Raw genomic sequence first — 26,553 nt, forward strand, 5'->3', positions numbered from 1 at the left:
GCAGCCCTTGCTGACGCCAACGATACTACAACATACCGATTGCCTACCCGCTGAGAGGGCCTCTCCGGTTGGATCGTGCGACGAGATACGATACATCTAGAAGCAAGATAATGACAAGGTTCTACGCTTAAGTATGGGGACGAGCATTCAATATGCGGATCTGTGCAGCTTCCCGCTGTTTGGCGAATCGCGACATCCTGGTTTCCCGGTTTCAGCTCAGCCGTCAAGATATGCGCCCTCCCTCGAAGTAACCGCGCGCGAATCGTGGGGCTGTTATTTCAGGCACGGGTTGAATCGGCATCTGGGGATGGTATTGCTAATGCTTCCTTACCATATGTCTTACAAAGGGACATTGAGGGGAAGGCTGGGTAGGGAATGAAACGTCAATGCAGATATGTGAGTGTCCAACAACGGACTACAAGATTCATGCCTCGGGAAAAGATCTGCGAATCACAAGGGAAGCGAGAATTGTCCGCCTGGAATCACAGGCCCGGGAAATTAGATGGTAATGAAAATGTGCCCATTGTTATGAAGCTACAACCATGGTCATGTCACCTTTCAGCTGCACGGCCGGGCCATTTCTTAGTAGATTTTTTCCGGCTGTTCTTGAATGAAATACGACTTTAGAATTACGGCGACCTCGAGTTGTTGTTGGGCATCATGGTCTTGGAGCGTGAAGTGTCCCGTCTTGACCAAGTATCTTGAGTCCCTATTTGCGGGCAGTCTCTGAGGCTAAGTTAGTGACATCCATGCCTGACCTACGTGGCAGCAGGGCATCATGCATGTGATGTTACTAGGCAGCGCGTTAGTTAGGAGGAGCTTTGATAGGATCCATTGATGAAGGTATCGGGGATGTTCTTGGAGGCTCGTTTCAGGTAGAGGCTGCTGTCAAGATAGGCGAGAAGATACATATCGCCTTAGCTAAAGTACCTGGCAGGGACCCACAATATTAAGGCAGATAGACTGTCCAGCACATCCCCACGTCATCGAGCCCAGGCTTGACCGGAGGTCGGTGAACCACCAAGCCTCAGGCTTCCGTCTACCGCTGTCCACTTTCCGTGCCCTTCTTCCGTTGGCATTCTTTTCCCTCCTCTCTCCTTGCTCACCATCTGACTGCGTGGACGGCAAGCCACGAGTCTTTGTGCTGTCTTCCCTCTATGGCCCAGTCGAATTCTACGCCGCATACGCCAGCCCCGAGAGGCCCAACCTGACCCCGACGCTGCGATCGAGACCCTGCAGCCAGTTTTTTGCTGTCGTGCAGCTCCTGGCTTACCCGTCGGAGCTATACTCCCAGTGACCGCCATCATGGCATGCGACAACCATACATACGGCGCCAAGTGTCGACTGGCTCCCGTTGCCCGCGTCCGACGAGAAGACGATGTACCCCTCGTCGAGGCACAATTCTTTTACTCGTCCCTTATTCCCATCGATGACCCCCTCTCGACATCCTCGACCATTAGTACCGATGCGAAGACGAGCAAGGGTCAGGTGCGGCCCTTTTCAAGGGGTGACAATAATGCCCTCGAGAAAGCTTGGTTGAGTCTCATGTCTGAGAACGACCGGCGAGTTCACCAGGATGCGTGGAAGGACCAGGGTCGGCCGTCTCAATTCGACGCAAATAAACTGGCTTCGCTTGTTCAAGCCTTGACGATAAAACACTGGGAAAGGCATCGTGGAGGCTACCAACCCCAGGATGTCACTGTGCCAGCTGGCGATGTCATACCAAACACCCCGGTGCCTGCCTGTTGTTCCGAGCTGGTGCTTGATGTATCGGAAGAGCTTGAAGCAACCTTTTGCTCTTTGGCTAGAAGGAATAACCCTGCCTTGAGTGTTGACGAAGTGACCCAGCAGATTGTTCTTGGGCTTAGTCGCCTGAAAGAGCAGGTAAGCAGTGCGATCGAGCCCCGGCCATCCTCAGCGGATATACCCTCCAGCCGTCCAGGATCTTCTTCTACCACCAATGCGAGCCATCCTATTACTAGGATCTCTAAGACTCCGACAGAGTCTCGTAGCACGAAACGTCGATCTACCGTTGGCGAAACCAGTCTCAGAGCCAGATCCCTCTCGTTGTCACAAGCCAAGAACCGGACCCCTCGCTCCCAGACGCCCGTCGGCAGTCCAACTGTTGCTCGACCGCCAGGCTTGGATGATGGAATATCAAGGAAGCCCTTTGTACGAGTAGGCAGCCCAGAAACACAATCCGAGCCTGGTTCTGTCCCGTTTGGTCAAGCCGGTGGTGTATTGCGGGACGTTGGCCAGTCCCGAGATCAGACTGAGACGGCAACTGAAGTGGATGATGCTTCTCAAGCAGCAAAAGCCGCTGACAAGCCAGCGGCGGAAGACTATCGACCCAGCGTTGCTGAAGTTGCGGTCGGGGTATCAAGACTACACATGGTTTCGTTGCCATCTCTCCAGATGAAGCCGATTTACTGGTCTCCTGTCAACGACGTCGCTGTTGTAGCTCGGGCAACATGGTTTTATAGGTATGGATTAGTAACATTCAAGAAGACTCTCGCTGACCTGACATAGGGACACCATGCTTCCGATCCCACCGATTGTGGCGAACCAGTTGGAGGCCGGTTACCATGAACTTCGACCATGGACGGAAACTTGGAGCGATGAACTACGATGTGCCATCGATGTTGGCCCATTGGGCGAGGAAAAGGTGTCCCACAGGCTCTGGCCCAAAGAGTCCGAAATAGGCTCTGCTGATGAAGTTGGTTTCCCTGAGCCAGCTATCCCAACTGATCCGTTCTGCGCTGCTCGCTGTTTTCGTGGCGAAGCGGCAGCTGAAGGATCCATTGGCCCAGCTGCTGTCGATAGAAGAGCCTCAGGAGAGTTCCAGCCCCCAGCACGGCCTTTCTCCAACTATCACGTCATATACAAGAATGCCACCGAAGCGTTCCTCATGAAGCCAAGCCTGAAGCCATCGGCGTATTATGGAAGACGACCCGTGTTGAAGATTATGAAGGGCGTGACTGTTGGTGTCCCTGTTGTCCGAGGCTTCAACAGAGCGGCCTGGGAGCGACTTCATCACAAGAAGCAGACCCCGAACAAACCGGGCGTATCGGCAGCCGATGAATCACATGAGAGCAGTGGCCAGGACGTGTGCTCCGCTTGCAAGGCAGACAAAGAGAAAGGGCAAGTTACTGACTTGATTCTCGTCGCCCATGGCATCGGCCAGAAATTCGCCGAGAGGGTGGAGAGCTTCCACTTCACTCACGCCATCAATGGCTTCCGTCGTGCTGTTAACATTGAACTACAAAGCCCTGTGGTCAAGCAGGTACTCCGTGCGGACCAAAATGGACTCATGATTCTTCCGCTGAACTGGAGGATGGGTCTCTCGTTCGAGGATGGAGGGCCGATGAGGGAGGAAGACAAGGCAGACTATACCCCCGAAGGCTTTGGGCTGAAGGACATCGAACCTGATACCATTCCTGCTGTTCGCAGCATGATATCGGATGTCATGTTCGATATCCCCTTCTACATGTCCCATCACAAGGGAAAGATGATTAAAGCTCTCGTGTCTGAGGCAAACCGTGTCTATCGACTCTGGTGTCGCAACAACCCAGGCTTTGCCGAGAACGGGCGCGTCCATCTTATCGGACACTCGCTGGGCAGCGCCATGGCTCTTGAGATTCTGTCAAATCAGCCGACCTCTGTACCTAGACTTGACTTATCCTGCAAGGAACCCGAGACACGTTTCTTCGAATTCGACACCAGGAACCTCTTCCTGGCAGGTAGCCCGGCTGGGTTCTTCCTGCTTCTTGAGCGTGGCACGCTCATGCCTCGGCATGGACGAATGAAGCCCGGGGCTGACTCGAGCGACGTCGTGGCCAAGGATGTTGTCGGCGAAGCTGGCACTTTTGGCTGCCTGGCTGTCGACAATATCTACAATATCCTCGCCAAGGAGGATCCCATCGCTTACTTCCTCAATGGTGCCGTTGATCCCATCTATGCGGCGAGCCTCAAGACAGCCTACGTTCCGAGCATAGCGGGCTCCCTGTGGAAGTCAGTCGGCGCAGCCATGCGGAACGTCGTGCCAGGCATGGCCCCAGCCCCAAACCCGCTCGCCCCAGAGCCAGAGCGGCCGTCGACCATTCGTCTCCCCTCCCAGCTTGAGCTCGAGGTTCACGACTTTACGCGAGAAGAGATTGCCGAGAAGAAAGCCTTCCTGCTCAACGATAATGGGCAAATAGACTGGTACCTCCGCTCTGGGGGAGGCCCCCTCGAGATCCAGTACCTAAACATGCTCAGTGCACACACAAGTTACTGGACGAACCACGACTTTATCCGCATGCTTTGTATCGAAATTGGGAGGGAGCCGGGTCGGGCTCACACTCTCCCTGCTCTCAGGGCCGTCAAGGCTGCGAAGAGACTGTTGGTGAAATAAGATGGCGTATTCGTGAGGCTGGTGAGACTGTTGACTTTCTTTTATCTAGCAAGGCGTGGAAGGATCGGGCAATTGGCGTTCTGGTACTCCTTTGAAACAAATCAACTTAATGGATTTAGTTAGATTTCTGAGTTTGGGCAGAGATACAGCATAGAGGACACACATAGACGGCAGCAATGGAGCGCTCGATTATTCTAATACTATGTTACAATTTTGCACAATTTTGGGCCCCTAATTCTATCCTGATATTTTCGACCCAAACGAAAGAGAAATCTAGAAACCATCCATCTCCATCATGTCTTGATCGAGCTCCTCGTCGTCATACTCGTATTGGTTGATAGGTGCAGCCGGCTGAGGCTTTTGCGCAGCTTCCTCAAGTTCCTTGATCCTCTCCAGATCCATCTTCTCCTTGTGCTCCATCAGGTCCTTGTATCCCCAGGTGCTGATGCCTTCCTGGTCCTTAGCCCGGAAAGGCTGTGCCATGGTTCTCAAGAATCGTCTCGCACTGCTGACGGCCATGTCGGTGCTCAGGTTGACGTCCGCCTCTTGAAGGCCTTGGTTGATCCACTTGGGAAGTTGAGTTCGTTTCTTCTGGAATCGGCGATCGGCGAGAACCATGATACCGTAGTCATCCTTGCCACGCAAGACTCTGCCTAGGCACTGTGCTGCGTGTCGCATGGCGTCGAAGGATAGGAAGTCATTCTCCTTGATGCGGTATGTTTCTCGTAAGAATTGCAGTCTGGCCTTGAGGATTCGTGACTCCGTGTACTGGAAGGGAACTCCAATACACAACACGGTACGACCATATTGATGGTCGAAATCGATACCTTCCGAGACCTTGCCACGTGCGACGCAAAGCAGAACAGCTCCTCTGCCGTTACAACACGCGGTCCGATACGTCTCCAAAGCGAGCGAAGTCTCCTGGGCGTCGGGTGTCTCAACTAGAATGAGTTTGTACTTCCACACCTCGTCAAGGATACCCATTCCTTGCCACATGCTGATGATGGATTCCATGTAGAGATACGAGGGGAAGAAGACAACCATGCCATCGGGCGTAATCTTGGCGAACTCGGTCAACAAGTTACCGTAGTTTCTCACCACGCTGGGCTCGTTTCGGACCTGGAAACTTGTTGATACGGATGCCTGATCACTACCTCGGGTGACAATCATAGGCAAGAATGACCTCCGTGCAAGGGTCATGCTGTATGACTCTTGAATGACTGTGGAAAAGTCAAGCATCTTGGGGTATATTTCGAGCGGTGAGATGGTACCCGATGTGATAATGACCGAGTAGAATCTCTCAAACACAGGCCGAATAGCGATAGCAGCATCAAGGCAGGTGAAATGAAGAATGGGGTTCGGGACTTCGGCTGTGTCCGATTCGTAGGGCTCGAGAATGAGAAGGAAACCTTTCTCATATGTAGACACCAAAGTCGCAAACGTTGCGACCTCTTGAAGTGGCTGGTAATCCTCGATATTGGTAAGCTCGAGGGTCCTTACCAGCGATGTAAGTCGCTCCGCACAGAATCGGAGAGGCTTCTTCTCGATGAAGGTGTGCTCCTTGAGATGAGCTAGGAATGACGGTGGCGTTTCCGAAATAACCTGGCGAACCTTCATCCGTGTCTATTACAGGGTTAACTCCTATTTTGCAGTGGAATGAGGTGGGAAACTACCTTCAAGTATTCGATGAATCTCTTGAGGAAGGCGACGAAATGCTCAGCTCTCCTGATATTTCCTGGCACAGCTTCTTGGAGCAGATCTGCAGGAAGGGCTAGGATATAATTAACATGCGTTGGATGGAGAATTTTTACACAAGGTGAAGCTTACCAGGGTTTGCCATGAAGGCGTCTTCTTGACGGGCTTCGTCCGCATCACGGAGCCCCTGCACGAGCTTCTGATATTCGTTCTGTAGCTGCTCCTGATCTGTGTCGCGCATCTGCGCTATCCGATTCTCCAGATTTTGGGCACCACGAGTCGCTTTGCGCAACGAATCTTCCGTAATGTCTGTGCTCAGGGACTCGATGCAGACGTTGTCGATGTTGTGAGCCTCATCGAAAACCACAATGCAGTCCTTAGAGAAGTCCTTCGACACTCTTTCGGCGATCTTTGGATCAAGGAGGTAGTGATAAGAGAAGATGACAACGTTGCAATATTGCATCTGGGACATCTTTAGCACAAGTCCACAAGTTTGCGAGTCTTAACTGGTACCGACCATGCGCCGCGCAGTGAAGTAAGGGCACTGCTTATGTTCCTCACCATACCGAATGATATCGTCAAAGGACCAGACACCGTTGGGAATGAGGTTGTGAGGCTCAAGAAGGTCGAGGTTCTGTGTCATATTAGTACAACGGAAGAGAAGGCAAAAGATGACGCAAACGCACATCGTGGTAGACGCAGACATCCACATTCTCACCCCGGTCTTTCTTCTCTTTGACGAAGCCGGCTGTAAGGCTTCTGCAGCGAGCATCAACAACAGAGCCACTCTTCTCTCGTTTGACTGATGGGTGAAGACACAAGTTCTTTCGACTCGTCAAACCAAGGCCACGAAACTCTTCCTCGTAACCGAGCTCCTCAGCCCTGTACTTCATGAGAGACTTGAGTTCAACCAATGCCTTTTCGATCTCAGACATGGTACCTTATCGAGCCGCATGTCAGTAGAAGGAGGGCAGAGGAGGAAAGGTGACATACGAGAGCAGTAGATGAGCTTTCGCTTTTCTGGCATGTACTGCTGATACGCCACGATGAGCGACAACAGAGACACAGTTTTGCCAGTGCCCGAAGGCATCTCTAGGACACAGTGACCCCCAGCATCCAGAGTTTCTGATCAGAAAGTGACAAGGTTAGTGACTGATGGTCTGGAGATGAAAAGAAAGGATGAAGTACTTTTGAGATCGCACATGTAGCTGGGGGCATGGCATCATTAGTTTCATTGATGAATTGAATTATAAAGCATCAAGAACTCACGCATATTGCTCTAGATTTGCGGCAGTTAGTATCTAATGCAGTTGGGCGAACAAGCTGGGTCATACCTGGATATATCCTGGGGTAGGGGAATAGCACGGGCAAGTCACTAAAGAGTGTGAGCAAAGAGAGGAAGCACGGGAAAATCGAAGCGACCATACTCGATGTTGAACTTCATGATGGCTCAAGATATGATCACCGGGGCATGCCCTCGGTGAGCGATCGTATCGTGGGTGATGGTGATGGACGATTTCGGGGCTAGGCAGAAGACGTGAGGCGTGACGGAAGGCTTTGTGATGGAAGCGAGCTGTCGCGAAGTCACGTGGCAGAGAGCTGATGTCACCGAGCGTTCCTCGGTGTGGAAACCTTCGGTGTGGGACAAAGCGTGCAAGGATGAATGGTTTGAGCAACTGATAGAAAACTCGGCACGAAACACGCTAGGATTAGGGTTATCTCATAGGCGCAGCACACAAGAACTTGGAAGATAAAGAAGTCAGTAGAAATGATTCACTATCAGACATATCCTTCGTTGTTCCTTGTTTCGCCTATCTTGAGACTGCGAGACTGCGAGATTGGCTCAACAACGTCCTCTGTAGGTGTGCCAGGTTTTTAGAAACTACTCCGTATCGGATGAATGGGCAAGCGTTTTAGTCTTGTGCCCATTGGTTCGGTCATTAGCGCGGTTATTCAAGTGGAGGTTGAACTGGTCCTGAAAGAACCTGTCGTTGTTTATGGTTGCTAGCCCCTGATAAGACATGTAGTGGTCGACAAGTGAGATCTGGACGAGATAGCGATATCAAGATCTTCCGAACCTGGTTGCAAGGGAGTGAGGGGCTGATGCAACATCACCAAGGAGGCACTTGGCGTTGGTGTCCTGGTTTTAGATGGCCATGCCTTTTGAACATGTCTGTGGTAGGGTGCTTATTGTCTCCCTTCAACTAGAAAATACTGTAGGCCTGACTAGATTGGTCGACGCCGGTCTCAAGCAACTCGCACTTGACTCTGGCAAGACAGGTCGATCTGGCAACGACATGCCGGTAGTTCGTGATGTTACGCTACTAAACTAAGGGGACGCTTGTGGGATGCCGGGGCCGTGGGTTCAGGTGGGGAGTCTGGAGAAGGGCGCTTGTCCAGCCAGCTGAGTGTCAGGACGTTCTTGATCTTGTGATGCGGCTCCCGACGTTAGCACACCTAACCCAAGAGTATTTGCCGACTCTTTGTCATGATCTGTGCATGCGCGGGGGGCAATAGTGTAGCTACTGCTGCGGGGTCTGCTTCGACATAGCCTCGTTCTGTCTTACATACTCGACCATGGATGAATATCCCCGTCAGAGTTCAACACTAGAGCACAGTGATTCCTACCTAGTGAGCAAGCTTGGGTTAACAGGGATTTGACACAAGACTCAGACATCGCACAGAACCGCACAAAGATCAGCATTCGGCGACGACGGAGCAACTCAAGCGCTGGGAGTCATGTATCAAACTCCCAGTTGGTAAGAGACGGTTGGTGTTTATTCGTCGAGTGGGGAAGGCAGGCATGGGAGCCCCCGTAGCGCATCGCGCTAATGCACCGGCTTTGTCTGACTTTGTCCCGTAGGAGCTGTCTCCATCTCCCTGAAGCGTCACCTCACATTACCTCGCCTCATAGCTGGCCTCACATTAATACAACATCACCTCACTTCTTCTGGTCCACGGGTGCACTGATCAGGCCCCTGGCACGCCGCTCCGACGGCTCTGCCGTGTTGTGAAACCGCAATTGCTCACGTGCTCAAGGTCCCGTCCGAGGGAGATGAGCTGCACCAAAACTCAGGCGCATGGGCAGCATCTCATCGCACGGTGTACAGTGCTCAATGTTCCGATTGCGCACAGTATCGTCTAAGCATGGCGCGCGCTGTAGCAGGTCCCCCGCTCTTGAATGCAAGCTCCCGCCAATGGGTATGCCGACTCGGCGCCTCTTCCCCGCTTTCCCTCCGGCGCCGGTCTCGCCCAACTGGCCCGTGCACGGGGTCATCAGCCACCACTGGGGTTGGCTCACAGGTCACTGGTCGGCCACTATCACCGCATTGCATGTTCTCTTGAGTGATCCATGGTCGATGATCCATCCAAACGCCGCCGTATCTGGTGTCCTCTGGTTGAGCGTCGCTCGTTAATGGTTGGGCGTCCCTTGGGAGGCATGTACATGCGTGTACGTGCGTCTACCGTCGACTAGAGGGCGCTGACACTGTATATCGCTGGCTAACCAAGGGACCACCTCCCTTATCAGCATTCGCCATCTACCATCCACCACCCGTCATCTGCGTCCGCCATCTCCAAATCGCCCAACCAACGCGCAAACTGGGCAGGCCAAACGAGGCCGAAACCAGAGCCAAAACCAAATCACCACCACCACGAACGACAGACACCCTCCGCCGCTACCTCGTCTCCCCGACTCCCGGCCGTGACCCGTTCCCCTCTCCCTCCTCCTCCATCGTCCTTATCTTCTCTCTTCTCATCCATGCCATCATCTGCGTCTTTTGGGTCACCACTATCAATATCCTTGTGCTTCCCGTCTCGTCGTTGTCGGTTGCCACCTCAATTCCCATTTCTTTCCTCCCAAGTCGGGCAATCGATCGATTCGCTTTGCCAAGCCTCGGCGATCGTCAGAGCTTCGTGATCTCGTCCGTTGCTGCCATCAAAGCATTCATTGCTCCTGTCGTCTTTGTTGCATCACGATAACCTCGATTCATCCATCGGTCGATATAGTTTCGCTTTCTTCGCCTTGCTCCTGCGGCGCCCACGACATTGTGCACCTGGAAAGACCTTGTACACCTGGAAAGACCTTGTACCACCCATCACAAGCGCACATTTGCCCAGTCTCGCGCCGTTCCCCTGCTCTGCTCTCTGGAACACACTCGCCCGTTTGCCTCCCTTGTTGTCGCTCCCATTCCATTCGGGGACTCTGTGGCTGGTTTTCTCGTGCCTTCTCTGTTCTCCTGGGTTCAGGCATGTGCGACAAGAGCCCGCCTCCAGCAAGAAATAAGCTGTGTGCGTCCCATCTTGCAATCTCTCGATCTGCATCCAAGTCCCTGACTCTCGCTCATCCAGCATCCTGTGGCTGAGGCCGAGAATCTCCTGCACCCTTGACTTGAATACGACCTCAACTGCTGTTTGATCGTCTGACCCAACTGCTCGACAAGGTGTCTGGCCGACTGCCCTGTTCTTGTATATCACACTGCATCTTATCCATACATTTTATGAAATACGCCGTCCGACACAGCTTCACATCAGGGTCCTATTCAACATAATTCTTTTGTCGCTGACATGACTACCGTCGCCCTCGCCCGGCCTATCCCGCCTCATCGTCCCTCGTCAACCATCACCCCGCCCCTCTCCCTCGAAACCAGCACCAGTTCTTCTTCGCCATGTTCTGTTCCTGTTCCGAATAAGCATATCCCCATCTGTCCCACTGGCCCCGCTCGCCCCGATGAGCCAGATACTCCGCCACCGTCTCCGCCGTCTCATGATCGACTTCGACAGATCTCGGCCCTATATCCACTCGATGACTTGAGCCGACTTGAGTCTGGCGCACTCTCCATCTTCGAACTTGATGCACCCAAGGTAGCTGAGGCGCTCGACGTTGCCTCCCGCCAGCCATTGCCCGACCCTTCCCTCGTCTTTCCGTGGTTTCATGGTCTCCATCCCCAGAACCATGTTCAACAGTCATTCTTCGCTGCTCGACGACGTGCTCTCAGAAGGACGCCTTCCTGCCTCAGAACCATCACTCTTGTCAAGGCCGATGGCGACCTCAGCTGTGCACGACTCAAGGGGGCGATTGCCCCTAATGAGATTCTTCAGACTGGTAGCAATCCCGAATTCATCGAGGCGGATCCGCGAGAGGGCTTTTCTGTCCGAAACTTTCAGATTCAGACGGTGAAAAGTGCTGTCATGTCAGACATAATTGTCTATGGTCGAGATTTGGCAAAGACACGCAAGGTAGCGTGGGATATTGCGGCTGCGCAGAATCGATGGCGGGAGAAGCATGAAGCTCTGGGGGCCTGCTTGCCCGAGTACAACACCTTCGTCTGTACAAGCCCGTTTTCGAAATTCCAGGAAAACCACCCTGAGATCGTGGCCATCGACGCATCGGGGCACTTGACTGGCAATGTCATCGACTTTTTCAACCAGGAGAGGCGGGAGATGTGGGCTATGACTGAGGCCTCGGAAATTTCGAAGAACGTATTTATGGGCCCTACCCCCGAACAAGGGAGCCCTGAGGAGCAGGCATTTGATATCCTAATCGAGTGTAGCGACCTGGGACGTCTGAACCCACTGGCACTCCAGCTCATTGCAGAGAGCCCCGACGACGATGGCAAACATCGTTTTCTCGACTTCCCCTCGTCAGGCAGCATATTGCCACCGACATGGTCTCATTCCGAAACAGATGGAATTCTTGAGACCTGTAAATGGATATACCATCTTGCTCATGGTACTTATCCTGAACCAGAACGGGATACTAACGAGACCGACGCGGAAGGAGACTCCCCTATGCCATCCGATGATCATCCAACCTTTGAAGTTCGACCTCGAAAGATTCTCCTCCACTGCGCCGATGGCTATACCGAGTCGACCATGCTAGGCATTGCATACTTTAGTTATAGCACTGGTCTACCTGTCCCGGAGGCGTGGCTACAACTTCACACGACCAAGAAACGCAATTTCTTTGCCTACCCAACCGACGTGGCCCTATTGACATCCATCACACCAAGATTGCTCCGAGAATCCCCTGTATGTAGCGGGTTGAGCTTGACTGAAATCACTCACCTGACGAGGGATGAGCCGAGCTGGTTTGGTGCTCTCGATGGGTCATTCCCAAGCCGCGTTCTTGACTACATGTACCTGGGCAATCTGGGCCACGCAAACAATCCAGACCTTCTTAAAGCCCTCGGGATCACTCAGATTCTGAGTGTCGGTGAAACGGCTATGTGGCGAGAAGGTGACCTGGAAGAATGGGGAGAAGAAAATGTCTGCATGGTTCAGGGAGTTCAGGACAACGGCATTGATCCCTTGACGGATGAATTTGCTCGATGCCTCGAGTTTATTGGTAAGTTCTGAGGGCGGCTACAGGGGTAAAGGCATACTGACCATATTTCGATAGACCGAGGAAGACGAAATGGTACTGCGACTTTGGTGCACTGTCGGGTGGGAGTATCCCGTAGTGCCACCATCTGCATCGCCGAGGTGATGCGTGCGAAAAACATGTCGTTCCCTCACGCATATTGCTTTGTCCGAGCCCGCCGACTGAATGTAATTATTCAACCACACCTGCGATTCGCCTACGAGCTCTTGAAGTGGGAAGAGGCACTTCAGCAGGACGGTGACCCTGACGCTGAGGTCAAGAGAACACTGGAGTGGGGGGAGATTGCGCGAGAAATCGCCCTCATGAATCGCCCCTACTCCAGGTGAAAAGGAGCATCATTGGTGCCTTGTTGTTTTCGCTTTCTATGAAAGAGTCTCTAGATCCAGTGGGAGATCCGGTGGATGACCCAGCATCAAGAGGACTGAGCCACCCACCCAGCATATTCGACTTCATATCTATCCTCATCATAGCGGGCGCGGACTCGCTTAAGCACCTGGCGTGCTTGCTTAGAGTGCTGCTTACCGCCAAGGGGAACTTGGCTACACACACTGTGGTGTCATGAACGCACCGTCATCAGCATACGAATGACGGGGAAAGATCAACAGGAACCAGAAATTGGGAAACATGCGGGCGCTTTGTTTAACGAGTCTGAAAAAGTCCCTGTAGGCTTGTGTATGGGGCGTTCAGGGCAGAAGACTGTTTTCTCATGTGCTTTTTTGCCGTCTTCAGGGATTTGGGTTTGAATGTTGATGAATCACGACGGCTATGAGAGCCACGGATCGATGTTTATGTACCTGCTATTACAACTACACCGTTGTCATGGTTGAATTATTGATTTCGAAGGACGAGACGAGCTATTACTGGTTGATTATCTGTGACATGTATAAACTCCCCAGCCTGATACGCGAAGTGACGCCTACTCAAAAGACACAAACACCTCTCCTCGCCAACCGGTCAACAGGAGAAAGAATAGGAATAGCAGGTAAAGGGTATTTAAGAAGACGATACCTTGCCCCAAAAGAAGAGCTTGGGGACTGAAAACAACCAAGTCCACCCCCACAGAGGGAAAACGCCAAAAAAGGTAATTCTGCCATTCAGTAATGAGGGGTGTTCAGCGGAACCATCTCCTATCGTTCATCGCGGTTATCATCGTCTAGGACGCTGGGGAAATGTCAGTCAGGTCATGCCAATAACTAGAGTCAAAGCCATAAGAGCACTTACGAGAATTGCTTAACCAAATAGCCCTCTCCGCCATGCTCCATATCAATATTGTAGACGTAGAAACCGCCATCACTAGTGACAACCATGACTTGGGGGCTGCTGCTGCTCATCGCCACAACACTGCGTAAGGGTCCGGCAGGCATCACCCGCGTAGGACCCTGCGCAACTGTAGACTTGGGGATCTTGATATAAGCAAAGTCTCTCAGGGGCTCCCACATTTCTGTGACGGACTGCGGCAAGTAGGATCCCATGACGCCGGCAACACCGCGGCCCATAATCTGTGAAGAACGGCGAAGCATGCTGCTAAACGAGCCACTCTGCCTTCGATGCCCAGAATTGCTGCTGCCTGATCCGTTATTTCCAGGCCCTATCAGGTCGACCGACTCGTTCTTAGACGAGTCTGCCGTACTATTACCCGGAGACTCGGGGTCATCATAACTCCGTGCCCGTGACCAGCGGTCCTGTCGTTGAGATCCAAGAGGTTCGATGGGCGCACCTGCTGGCGTCGTGTTTCCGGGGGGTGCCCCGAGGCGGAAAATATGGATTGTATCCGAGGTTGAGGATACACAGAGGAGAGTGGAGCTGAGGTTGAAGGACATGCTGTATATGGTGGAAGGATAGGTGCCGCGTCGGAACTGGTAGAGCTTCTGGCCCTTGGGTACTGAGAACACACGAATAATAGTCCCCGTCTCACTAGCCGTGGCAAGCAGAGTTCCCTCATTATTGAGACAGATAGAGCACAGCGGCGAACGGTGAGCCTCGATGACATTAACAGCCTTCAGCGCAACGGTATCAAAGACGAGGACTTCGCCCGACGTAGGGGAGACGTAGGTCGACTGTGGAGGAGCGTGAGCAGGCCGGCGCGCATCGGGATCCTCCCGAGGTTTCGGTAGCGGATAAGCGATGAAACAGTTCTCGGAAGAAGGCGACAAGGCGCATATGGCGGTTGGGTTGGGCGACGTGGCGATGGTATGCAGAAGGCTCATGTTGCTAATATCGTACAGATAGATTTCTTCCTCGAGGACGACGGCAAGGCGTTTTCGGTTTAATCGGACAGCCAGAACAGCAGAAGGGAAGGTGAGCTCGCAAATAACAGAGGCCCTCTGAAGGACATATCAGTTATGTTGTCAAAGATGGTCATCCAAGACACATACCTTGGTATTCTGTATAATTAGATGCCGGGGAGAGAGGACGAGCGCAACAAGAGAGGTCGAGAAGAGCATCTCGATAATGGAGATATTGTTCTCATCGCTGCTAAAAATGCGCGAGAAAGGATCTGTATGATATATGCGAAACCCTTTGGAGGTGCCTGCCGGCGAGAGGAAATCCCAGGTTAGTTGGACCAGGAAGCGGAGACCAGCCAGGCGCAAGACCTACCGACAGCAAGACAGCTGTGGTCTTGGTTGAAGGTGATAAAATTGAGTACTGGGTTCGCCATGATGGGATGAAAAGCTAGCAGGAGTCGGCACGGGGCAGGTTCGGTCGGATGTATGCGTTCGGTTGGCCGGACACGAAGTCGCGATCCGGAGGAGACCCTGGGTGGAATCGAGGTCGCGAGATGAGAACCGCCTTGGGTCGATGCGACGAGAGAGCCCGTAAGCAGAACAATCGCGCAAGAAACCTTAGGCCAGCGCGCTGATCATGGCCCCAAGGAGGCGGTCTCGAGGTTGGTGAAGCCAAGTGTTGGTTGAACTAGCTTAGGCTGCTATCGAGAGGCTGGGAGGAAGAGCAGGCGATGAGGACTGCGCCGGGGCAACTCTCGGAGGCTGTTGGCGGGCCCAAGGCCGTGGCGATCGCGGAGCTTTACGAAAATCGGGGGTAGGCGTAAGAGAAGTGTCAAGAAAATACGGAGACAGGGAGGAGACTGCGACAATAGACGTCCAAGTATGAACTGGCGATGATGATGAAAGTGATGGCGGAGGACGGAGAGTCGGAGCTCAGGGAACCTGGAAAGCTAGTGGGGTGGAGGCTGAGGACCGAGGAGGGGGAAGGCACGCTACCAACCTTCCTCAGTTACCACCTGCTCTGTTTGGGTGACTGAATGCCTTACACAACCGGCAACTGCGATCAGCTTAGACGATTGGTGAATCTTTCAACACCACAGAAATTCTGTACGATTTCGAATGATACTATCCCGAGATCGTCGTTTGAAAGGCGATTCCCGAGGCAGGCGGTACATATCACGTACATGCGCTAACGAGAGCCCCGGATGCAAGTTAGCACCCTGTCGGTGGACCCATCGCGCACGCCGATACACAATTGCCTAGCATTTTCTGAGTCTTCACAACCTCCAGTAAATGTTTGCTGTCTGGTGTGAGTCAACAGGCCGTCAACCAATTTTTCAAAAGGAGGTCACCTGCCAGACAAATCCCCGGAGAAAAATCTCAGGTTAACGGATATGGTGAAAGAAAAGCCCGTCGCCTTACGGGCGACCAAGACTCAGGCGCTCGATGACCTGATCATGGGAGTAAGATACACACATATATATCTGAGCGGTCCTTTGACAGAGGTTTCTGATGGTGCCCCTAGACAAACAGTAGTAGCATCGTCTCTAAGCGGAGCGTCGAACGACTCTACTACCCTCACGAGTTGCATTTTTTCCGCTACTTCGTTCCCAAGTTCCAACGGAGAGCTCCCCTCATTAACCGGGGATACTGGTTGAGGTTACGGGCTATTGATGTGATTGTGCGTGACTTCATCACATCCTCCAAACTTGACCGTAAGAAGGTTGTTATCAACCTAGGCTGCGGAAGGTGAGTAACCAAGCCCAGCTCAACCTAAACAGACACTTACTGTTCCCTGAAAGCGATGTTCTTCCCTGGCAGTGTTACCATCGTTATGGAGACAATTGCGAAGACACTATATTCCTTGACGTTGACTATCCTGATTTGATGCGAAAGAAGCGAGCAATCGTTCTTGGAACACCAGAACTCAGGGAGCTGCTTGGGCCTGAACCCTACATCAGCGAGAAAGATACAGACCATGTGCTTCTCCGCAGTGACAAATACTGCCAGATTGGATGTGACCTGCGGGAGCTTGACGCCTTGCGCCAGTGCCTCGAAACATTCCTGCCCCTATCTGACTGTTCAGTGCTCTTTGTTGCTGAGGTCTCGATAACTTACATGGACACGGCGTCGGCCGACGCTCTCATCCAGTGGGCCAGCTCCATTGGTCAAGGTGTGTCTATTATCCCCTTTCTGTTCAAGACTTCATTGCATTGACACTGATGATTTATAGCCGAGTTTTGCCTCCTTGAACAAATTCTCCCTCATGGCCCTGAGCATCCCTTCGCAAGAACCATGTTGAGCCATTTCAACAAACTCAACACTTCGCTCAAGTCAGTCCACCAGTACCAGACTCTTGAAAGCCAGCGGCAGCGGTTCGAAACCCGAGGCTGGGGCCATGTTGATATTTGGGACCTCTGGGAAGCTTGGAACAGCGAGGTATTCCTCAGTTCGGCCGAAAGGGCTGCGCTTGACGATATCGAGCCGTTTGATGAGTGGGAAGAGTTTGTCCTGTTTTCGCGGCACTATTTTGTCATGCATGCCACGGCCTACCCCAGAAGCGACCAAGCTGCTGGGCAGTACAGCTCATTGCCTACCCCTGAACGGGTTGTCAAGGTGGACATGAACGCGCTCGGTTCCCGAGGAGCACCAAAACGTCGGTTTGGCGCCCCAATGATGGCTACCAGTGCAGAAGGAGACCAATACTTGCTCAACACCTTGGGAATGGGGATAAGTGCAAGGCTTGATTCCTGCGATGTGTATTCAGTTCAAGCGGACAGCCTACCTTTCCAGATGGCTCCCGTCGGGCCGTCCGCGAGATTGTGTCACACCCTCACAGATCTTGGATCATCTGGTGTCCTGCTGGTTGGAGGCCGTGCCTCACCGTCTAGAGCTTTCACAGACTGTTGGCTCTTCAGCCAAGTCTCCAACAGTTGGGAGAAAACATTTGACCTTCCCGTCTCACTTTTCAGGCACTCTACTGTCCGCCTACCGAACTCGTCTCTTGCTTTGGTTTTCGGTGGCAAGACAGGGCCATCCAAGATATCACCCGACTACTTTATCTTCCATCCCGTCAAAGGGTGGCTTAAATGTACGGTCTCAGGCGTTGTTCCCGACTCTGTCTTTGGCTCCTCTGCTGCTACTTCAGTCGACGTGGCGAGCAAGCCGGGAACGTTCCAAGGTTTGCTATGCGGAGGCATCAAGGAAGATGGGAAAATCAGTAACAACGCTTATATCTGGACTGTTGAGGTTACTGGTACCGAGGTGGGTTTGTTTACGAAGTATTGGTCCAACTTTACTGACACTCTTTCCCAGCCATCTATTCACTTCGAGAGTGTGACAGACTTCGACAAACATGCGTGGGCACTATCAGTGTTCGGTGCCCAGTCTGTCGATATAGGTCCCCTGACTGTCTTGTGCGGTGGTGTCGGACAAGACCCATCTTCACAAGGACAGTCGGTCGCCTGTGTCTCCCTTTCTGGAGGACGACTTACTACGTTTGCGGCGATGTTGAGCGACAAAATTGAGGAACTGCCCTTTATGGTTGGATCTTCGGTTATTTCCTTGAATTCTCGTCTCGTCATTGTTGGCGGAGGGGCTACATGCTTCTCGATGGGAACATTCTGGGACACAGGTGTTTACACGGCTGACTTTACGAATGTCGTGTCCGACACTTCTGGTCTACAGTCAACCACCTGCAAGCGACTGAGTATTGGTTACGCGGATTCGCCCAAGCTCACGCATCCCAGTACTGATGGAGCAGACCGACTCATGCCGCAAGGCAAAGCTACGATCACGACGATACCGCGCGTTCAGTTGAAGTCGGGAACTAGCATGGAGAAGCTGATCCGAGAAAGAAAGCCAGTCATCATTGAGGGGCTGGACCTAGGAGGATGCGTGGAGAAGTGGACGCCAGAGTATATGGTTCAGCGTTTGGGCGAGACAAAAGAGGTATGTTAAATCCATGTGTGGGCTCGGAGAATCATGTGTAAGGTGGTCGTACTAAGGGCATCTATTATCAGGTCATCGTCCACGAGTGCCAAACCACCACGGGCAAGCTGGACTTCAACTCCAAGAACTTCCGCTACGTCACTGAAACGTTCAAGGAGTTCATGGGCAAGGCAGCAAGGGGAGAGGGGCTATACCTCCGTGCTCTCTCAGAAGAAAAGCCCTCCGAGGCGCCAGCGAATCTTGCAGAGGACTTTCCCTCCCTCGCAGAAGATTTTCGGCTTCCGACGGAGCTCGACTACATCACTGAGCGACTGTTTAGCTCCGTATTGAGAATATCTGGACGTGCCAACATGTGGTTGCACTACGATGCAAGTTACCTACCCCTGGGGAGGTTGAGATGAACTGGCTAACAGTTTCCCTGCAGGTCATGGCCAACGTCTACACGCAGATTCGTGGTTCGAAACGCATGATACTCTTCCCACCTACTGATGTCAGGCATCTGGCATTCGCGCCTGGTGCCTCAAGTTCGAGCCTGGATGTCTTTTCTGCCCTTGACCAGCACCAGCTAGCGTTGACTCACCCGTACGAGGCGATGCTGAATCCGGGCGACGTCCTGTTCCTCCCTGCCATGTGGTTTCACACGGCGACCCCAACGGCGGATTTGAGCGTGGCAGTCAACGTCTTCTTCCGCGATCTGGAGGGCGGGTATTCAACAGGCCGGGATGTGTATGGGAACAGGGATCTGGCGGCGTACGAGAAGGGAAGACAGGACGTCGCACGCATAGCCAAGAGCTTTGAGCGGCTGCCCCCTGAACTTCGTCACTTCTACCTTGCTCGACTTGCAGATGAGCTGTTGCACGAGCAGGCCTGATGCTGACGGAGAGATGACAGGTCCCAAGGATGTGTGTGAGTGTGTGTGTGACCAGGTATCGGAGATAGAGCTGCCCAAGTACGTATCTACGCAGGCAAAGGCGGCGCCGAAATTTGATCAGAATCGACGCCAATCTCGAGTGGGAATAGCCAGGTTGCATAAGCTTGCCGAAACCTTGTGGATGAATTACGCCGCGCACGGGTTCCTGATGAGTGCCCGTTTGGAACGGTCAGACTTTGTGAATGCGGAAAGGTTTTCACCTGCGGTGAGGTCAGAGCGCGATTTGGCTTTGCGATGGAGGACGAGGAGCCCCCCTTGAGCGTTTGGCGACCAAGACGAGCTTGGCGCCCCTTGCAGAAGTTGGATGCCTCGGCTGTTAGTGAGCCAGAGCCTGGCCGTGCTCTTCTCTTGCACGACATCAATCGAGAGTTGCCCGCGCGTCCGAAGATCCACCCCGAATGCTCCCCTCGATCTCATTTTTTCTCAAGATGCGATACGATAAAAAGTGACGGGTAAAAAACCCGGCCAGACCCGCCTCTAACGAATCAATCATCGAGATCAGATCCATGGTAGTATCGCCTCCCCCGTCGCGCCCAGATCACGAAAGCAAAGCAAAATCTAACCTGCCAATCCATAGGGCGGAGCGAGGTCGAGACCGAGTTCTTATGGAGCAGAGATGGTCAAGCGTGCAGCACGGGGCCAATGCTGAGAGAGTTCCATCCACCCAGCACTCAGGCCCAGAAGAAGAAGCAAACACGCTGCTTTGGGCGGGCCATATCGTACCATGGCCAAGTGACAGAGGGTCTCAAGACACGGGAAACAAGTTCATGCGGGATGTCGTTGCCACGACATGGGCTGGGCGGAGCCATGGAAAGAAATGAAACAAAGAAGAAAGTTGGGTGCGGAACCCAGAGAACTTGCAAGTCAGCCGCCGACAATGTCCGAGGTTTGCTGGCCGGACCAGACTCTCAGCACGCCTTTTTCACCGACAGGCTGAGATTGCCCGCTGAACAGGCATTATGCCGCTCAATGAGAACTTTATGGCCGAGGCCTGGCTGGTGGCGCTTCAGAATGGACCTGAATGAGCCTTGTGGACGGGGCTGAGGCTTGGACCAACAACCACCGCAATACAGTGACCAGCGCCAGGAACCAAAACTCTGATGCTAGCGTCTTTTTAACAAGTGCATGGAGGGAGATGCGAAAGGGGAACAGACAGTTGCTGACCCTCCCCTCAACTAAGCTTTGGGCTGGCCGTTTGTGATGCCCCATTCCAGGCGAGGTCTGAGCTCTTAGACAAGATTCCGAGTACCAAGCAATCGTTCGGATCGACACGCTGTTCTAACTCTTGGCGTGTCCCGCTCGCGCTCCCAAGATGCATCAACCACGAGCTTCCGAAACATGCGGTGCAGGCGGCACGAGAGAGTGGGTAGAGCAAGACTCTAGAATAGCCTTGTTATCTATCCGCCCGGACGCGCGGTATAATACTTTTTGCATCTCGATTTCAAAGCGGCCGGCCTCAACTAGGTTCCACCGCTCCCGCACAAGAGGCACAGGGAGGCTTGACGCCAGGCGCCATTCAATTACCACAGTATGCGGGCTTTGTGAACCCCCCCTTCGAGGGCCTCTGTCCTATTGTAAGCTCTTCCCGTGTAAACAATGCCCAATCTCAGTAACATCGCCGGCAACCCTCGCCAGCACAGGCCTTGGCATCGTTCAGCAAGCCACGGCGTGCAGATCTTGAACAAGCACAGAACCAACCCTGCTTGCTGCGGCGAGCCCCATCGTTTTCTGCAATTCTGGCCGGTACCGAGTGTCAGATGCTGCTGCTGATACAGATCAGATCATCCGCCCAGAGTTCCCAGCAGTCAGGGTCACTCACTGATCGACGTCGAGCTGCCAAAATCTCAACCCAAAACGATCCCTGTCCTCCGGATCTCACAGGGCAAGCTCTACGGATATCGTCTTTGCAATCTCCCGACGGCATGGTTGGGCGGACCCTCAGCTATCTCCAGCAGGTTCCACACATCACTTCATCGTGACATCGTTTCCTTTTCTGTGTACCTGGATCTGAGAGCCCGTGCAGAGATATCCTGGCTTCTATTCGGGGACACAAGCGGAAGTGTCGTGAAAGACACGGGAGCCACGTAAACACCCATAATGCCGGGGCATATTGTCCTTGTTTTTTTCTCGCTTTCAGCCCCCCCTTCAATGTGCCTTCTATGTCATTGTGTTTTTCTTTTCCCCCTCTTGTGTTTGCCATCTCATCATTCAAGGACTCCCTTGACAAGGTGGTGCTAGCTTGATAGCTCATGACCACTCTCAGAGGAGAGCAGCCGCTTGACCTTCGTCATGGCTAGTGCTGTTTGGACCTCTTGTGCAATGCCAAGCTTGCCTTTTCAACTCCCGAGGTACCCGAAGTCGACGAATAGCAGCAGCAGGAATCCAAGGGCCAGCTTGTTTCTCAGACATTGGCCTCTCCCGTCTTCCCCGCTCTCCCTGCAGCATTGTCCCAGTCCATGTTGGCCTCCCCGCTCTCAGCTCTCAACACCCTAGTTCACTTAGCCTTGACAGGAAGGCAGAGGGAAAAAGAAAAGACTTGACAAAACCTCCGGCCCAAGGCCTCGAGTCCCAACCCCAGCCCAGGTACGTGGACCTGGCCTAGAGAGCGCTTGCATCATTGTTAGTCCACGGCGTGGACCTGGGGGGTGCTCCTTTCATCTCACGGGAAAGCACCCATCCAATTGCGCTGGCCAGATGCAGCATCTCCCAGCTCCCATCGGAGCTTTTGTCACTCCCCAGCGGAGCCACCCCGTCACCTTAGTGACTTGATGAGGCATGTTGACAGCTTTGCCGACACTAGTCAAGGTATCCGGCGCCCGTTGTACGAATTCTTGGCTTGATTTAGTGCCCTCGCCTTGATACAGCACCGCAGCCCTCAAGCCACGACTGTGCTGCAACCTTGCCTCTATTGGCCAAGTCTAAGGAGAGATCGCATCTGCAGTCCAGCTCCGACGGCCCCCGATTGAGCGCCAAGCCCACCACACTAGCATCCCCCATGTCCACGTCTTGTTCTGTTAGTGCCAGTCACAGAGTGAGCACTCGATGTGCATTTGGCTCCCTTGGGGTAAACCCAGAGGCCCCAACTGACTGCTGGATGGACAAGCCACCTCAGGTGAATGCGACTGAGCAGTGGCTAGACCGATATGGCAAAACTCCACCAGAAGCAATGCGCAAATGCCTGGTCCTTGGCATGTATGTGTCGGTTAAGAACCTCCCGTGTCCCGTCACGTCTCCTCGGGTCAAGTAAGGATCGTCTTCTTCTCTAAGCACGGCGGCAGCAACTCGCAGTTGCTCCCCCTCGGGCCACTCCTTTCCACCATGTCTGCCCAGGACCTGCTTCGCGAGTATCAGGGCCACATCGTGCCCCAGAGCTACAATGCCGGGTTTGTAGCCCTTAGCTACGTCGTCAGTCTTGTCGGTGCTGGCTCGACGCTGGAGCTCATCAACCGACGAACGGGCCTTCGGGGTCTTTTCAACCAGTACGCCTCTCCCTCGACATTGTCGAGTCTAGAACCCCATTAGACAAGATATTGACCATGACAGTCTCCTACTTATGAGCTCGGCCGTTACTATGGGGGGAGTGTCCATCTGGTGTATGGTGGGTAACCGTGCTGTCTATGTTTAATCACTTACCATGACTTACCAAACCTTCCGTCTCGCAGCATTTCATCGGCAACCGAGCTATCGATCTCGCCAACGGGGAGCCGGAGATGCAAGTTGCGTACTCGAGTGGGTTTACCGCCGTCTCATTCTTCGTTCCCATCCTAGTTCTCCTGACTGCCTTCATCGCCGTCGGCACCAACAATACCGTTTCATGGTGGAGGCTTATCAGTGGTGGTGTCCTATGTGGCACTGCCGTCTGTGGAATGCACTACCTCGGCAACGCTTCCATCGATAACTATACATGCGTTTATCGACCTGCCTATGTCGTGGGATCTGCCATCATCGCCGTCGTGGCGAGCAACGTTGCCTTGGCCATGTTCTTCGTCTTCAGAGCCATGTGGGCCAACTCATGGTGGAAGAGAGTTATCTCGGCTGTGGTGCTCGCCGGTGCGGTATCGGGAATGCATTGGTGTGCCGCCGTAGGAACCCGTTACCGTCTGGTCAAGATCAAGCCTGAGGGCAATGAGCCGTCGAGGACCGCCACAGTGGTTGTGGTCATCTGCTTGGTAAGTCTATGGCTTTGCTCGACCTCGGGCGGATGTCGCTAACCTCGAAAAGTCGCTAGGAGCCTGTTTCATCATCGCAGTGTTGGCCATCCTCAGAGCGAGAAACATGAGGAGGTCAGCCCTCCGTGCCCAGCAGATCACACTTGCTGCCGCCGTTTTCGACAAAGCAGGGAGAATCCTCGTCGACCCGGATGGATACATTCCCAGTACGGTCGTTACCGACTCCTTCTTGGAAAGGGTAAGTGCGAAGCTTCATTATACACGTAGTTAGACCGCTGACCAGCGCAGAATACCAAAGAGGGATTCGGCATCGGCCACCCCTTGTTCCATTGGATGTTCCAAGCGTCGAGAAACTGGGGCATGATCTCAAGCCTTGTTGGCGGCATGAAGCAGCATATTTCACAGCTCCCGCATACTCGTACCCATAAGGACGGGCGCCACGGCATCCAACTTGTGAGCGAGCATGGTGAGATGATCGAGGGTTATGACATGATCTTTCGAGAGCTCTTCTGCCTCGCCGCCGCCGCTCTGGCTGACCGACTTCGAGAAGACCTCGCTTCGATCGGAGTCTTGTGGGACGAGATTCTGCCCACAGGTGCGAATGGCAGACGGGCACGACCTCAACTGCGGAAGCCATCTAGTGCAGGTGTCATCACTTCGGATGGTAGCGATGCCAACGAGGACAGCCATATCAGCCTCGACCTCGCTGAGAAGGGCGTGGGTGCCTGGCAACAAGCTTATGGACGTGGTTCTTTGATGTTTCTGGTCCACCGCACTGGGTCTGACCGTGATTCTGAGCGATTCGTCTCGGCCGGCTATCGCTTTGCTGAGTTGCACCAGGTCAGCGACATTATCAGATCAAGCATGCAGATTCAAAGTCACGAATTCGAAACGAAACTCCGGGACATGTCGACTTACACGGGCGAGCAGAACCAGAACCTCCCAGGCGTTCATCTCGGCTTCTTCGCAATCCGAGCTCGGGTGAGCTCTGGATTCGAGGTTCTCGTTAGGAAGGGTGCACGAAACCTTCTCCCGACTATGCCCCTCCCGCTCAAGTCTCTTGAAGACTGGCACATGCATTACCTCGCAAAGTTTGATAACATGCCGTTATCGAAAATTGCTCAGAGATGCAAAGAAGATTCCCAACGAAGCACTCGGGAGGCAGAATTCGCGGGACAGCTCACAGAGACCATCGAGTCTCTGCGAGAATGGATCCAGGAGCCCCTTTTCGATGATGCAGTCCTGACATCGACGACAGTTCGCATCCCTTGTCGCGGAGAAGAAGGAAGGACGGAAGCGACCATGATAGCGATGCGACTTGTGATCCCCATTCATTCGGTTCTAACCAGTCCCAACTGCGAGTTTGTACCCCTCGGTTTCTTCAAGATGCGCCAGGTGTCGGAGCAGTTCTATCAGGAGTTTGCACGGGGCGTTCATCGGGAATTCGGCCATGTTGTCAAAGCAGCAGAGCGCCGTGAAGGATCCCCAGACAGCGGCGCAGGATTGTCGCCTAACCTGTGGCCTTTTGGTCGATCAGACCCTCCAAAGGGAAATCGACGGAAAGGGAAATCGATACCAAATATTGCCGGAAGGCGAATTTCATCACCCGATTCTACAAGATCAAGCTCGACTATCAACCTCTGCCCACCTACCGACGTCAACCGAACTCGTTCGATCGATTCAACAGATGGCCCTGGAACGTATCAAGCTCGGGATGAGTCGCCTCAGACGGCACCGTCCTATGGTGGCATTATGGTGTTCCAGGAGATCACCATTGATGTTGAAGAAGGAAAAGAAGCAGGAAGGATCCAGAGCAAAGGCTCCGAAAGCTCGGATACCATCACCATTGAGAAGACGAACTCCACGACATCTCCGGCAGCAGGCATCGAGCTGCAGTCAATGGGCCACATCGGAACCAATGTGCAAGCCGATGTAGGGGCACGCAATGGACCGGCCCATTTCGCTTCGTTTGTGGATGTCCTGTTTGCAGAGACGGTGGAGAGCCGCTGAGATGTGGAACGTGGGGTTCCAACCAGGAGTAATTTGTGCACTCGCACGCGTTGACGTGAATATCTGTATATTAGTTACCCCTTTCGGATCTTCCTGGATTTCTCAATGGAGGATCTAGAGATGTGTTGGGCCGTTGATTGGATGGCGTTGGTTGGGGCGGATGAAATGAACGGCAATAGACGGGACCAGGATAGAAGATACCTTGTACATAACATTGGTCACGGTTCGAACCGGAATAATGGATCAGGCAATTGATGATTTTGTTGAAGACCGGAACTCCAGAGAACATCAGCTGACGGGACAATGTCGATGCGAGTATCCGTAAGGCTCGGAGAGTTGATGTTGCGGGGAGTTGCTTTTGCGATTTTGGGGGAGAAGCGAGGAGATGGGGGAGGAGGATGGGGGTTTGGATGGACGAAGGAAGGGCTGAGTGGGACAGCTGATTGGTGGGAAAAACGCTGCCTCAACCGCGAGAGCAGATGCCCCCAATCTGCGTTGCATCAGCAGGTAAGTGCAGCCTACCTAGGGTACCTGTTGGATGTATGTATGTAACCACTGTCTCACCCGCCAGCCACGAGACGTTGAAAAGTAATGAAATGGCATACGGGAAGAGGCGGATGAGCATCGGATGCATGCGAGGGATAATCCGGAGGTTGAGGGAATGAAGATGCAAGGCACAACGGCACAGGTTCCCCCATTGACAGACAACAATGCCCCCAAAGTTGAGAGCACTCAGCCGCCAGCCAACAAGGGGTCCACACAAGCAAGCAAGCCAAGTGATGGGACGGGCAAGAAGC

At 53.3% G+C, this 26,553-nt stretch overlaps 6 protein-coding genes across 6 annotated transcripts; 4 read left to right on the top strand and 2 right to left on the bottom strand.

Annotated features, from left to right (window-relative positions):
- Positions 1-1,305: 1,305 nt before the first annotated feature.
- On the top strand, positions 1,306-4,393 carry NCS57_01049200 (DDHD domain-containing protein; the record flags this gene model as incomplete). Its single annotated transcript, XM_053060237.1, has 2 exons — positions 1,306-2,483; positions 2,530-4,393. The coding sequence occupies 2 exons, from the start codon at positions 1,306-1,308 to the stop codon at positions 4,391-4,393; spliced, it is 3,042 nt and encodes a 1,013-aa protein (XP_052910631.1).
- A 273-nt stretch (positions 4,394-4,666) lies between these two features.
- On the bottom strand, positions 4,667-7,532 carry NCS57_01049300 (General transcription and DNA repair factor IIH helicase subunit XPD; the record flags this gene model as incomplete). Its single annotated transcript, XM_053060238.1, has 10 exons — positions 4,667-6,016; positions 6,067-6,164; positions 6,221-6,551; positions 6,606-6,722; positions 6,775-7,028; positions 7,082-7,213; positions 7,277-7,296; positions 7,358-7,367; positions 7,423-7,463; positions 7,516-7,532. The coding sequence occupies 10 exons, from the start codon at positions 7,530-7,532 to the stop codon at positions 4,667-4,669; spliced, it is 2,370 nt and encodes a 789-aa protein (XP_052910632.1).
- A 3,122-nt stretch (positions 7,533-10,654) lies between these two features.
- NCS57_01049400 (uncharacterized protein) lies at positions 10,655-12,796 on the top strand (the record flags this gene model as incomplete). Its single annotated transcript, XM_053060239.1, has 2 exons — positions 10,655-12,434; positions 12,489-12,796. The coding sequence occupies 2 exons, from the start codon at positions 10,655-10,657 to the stop codon at positions 12,794-12,796; spliced, it is 2,088 nt and encodes a 695-aa protein (XP_052910633.1).
- An 801-nt stretch (positions 12,797-13,597) lies between these two features.
- On the bottom strand, positions 13,598-15,129 carry NCS57_01049500 (Autophagy-related protein 18; the record flags this gene model as incomplete). The annotated part of the gene is made up of 4 exons (XM_053060240.1): positions 13,598-13,631; positions 13,692-14,794; positions 14,846-15,000; positions 15,069-15,129. 4 exons carry the CDS (start codon positions 15,127-15,129, stop codon positions 13,598-13,600), a joined length of 1,353 nt encoding a protein of 450 aa, XP_052910634.1.
- Positions 15,130-16,074: 945 nt separating this feature from the next.
- NCS57_01049600 (TRNA wybutosine-synthesizing protein 4) lies at positions 16,075-19,517 on the top strand (the record flags this gene model as incomplete). The annotated part of the gene is made up of 7 exons (XM_053060241.1): positions 16,075-16,158; positions 16,221-16,444; positions 16,498-16,868; positions 16,929-17,959; positions 18,011-18,646; positions 18,718-19,014; positions 19,071-19,517. Exons 1-7 carry the CDS (start codon positions 16,090-16,092, stop codon positions 19,515-19,517), a joined length of 3,075 nt encoding a protein of 1,024 aa, XP_052910635.1. The 5' UTR covers positions 16,075-16,089.
- Positions 19,518-22,895: 3,378 nt separating this feature from the next.
- NCS57_01049700 (MHYT domain-containing protein) lies at positions 22,896-25,756 on the top strand (the record flags this gene model as incomplete). Its single annotated transcript, XM_053060242.1, has 5 exons — positions 22,896-23,056; positions 23,121-23,175; positions 23,240-23,746; positions 23,799-23,984; positions 24,035-25,756. 5 exons carry the CDS (start codon positions 22,896-22,898, stop codon positions 25,754-25,756), a joined length of 2,631 nt encoding a protein of 876 aa, XP_052910636.1.
- Between the last annotated feature and the right edge of the window lie 797 nt (positions 25,757-26,553).

Source organism: Fusarium keratoplasticum, chromosome 8, assembly GCF_025433545.1.
Source record: "Fusarium keratoplasticum isolate Fu6.1 chromosome 8, whole genome shotgun sequence".
NCBI classification, from domain to species: Eukaryota; Fungi; Ascomycota; class Sordariomycetes; order Hypocreales; family Nectriaceae; genus Fusarium; species Fusarium keratoplasticum.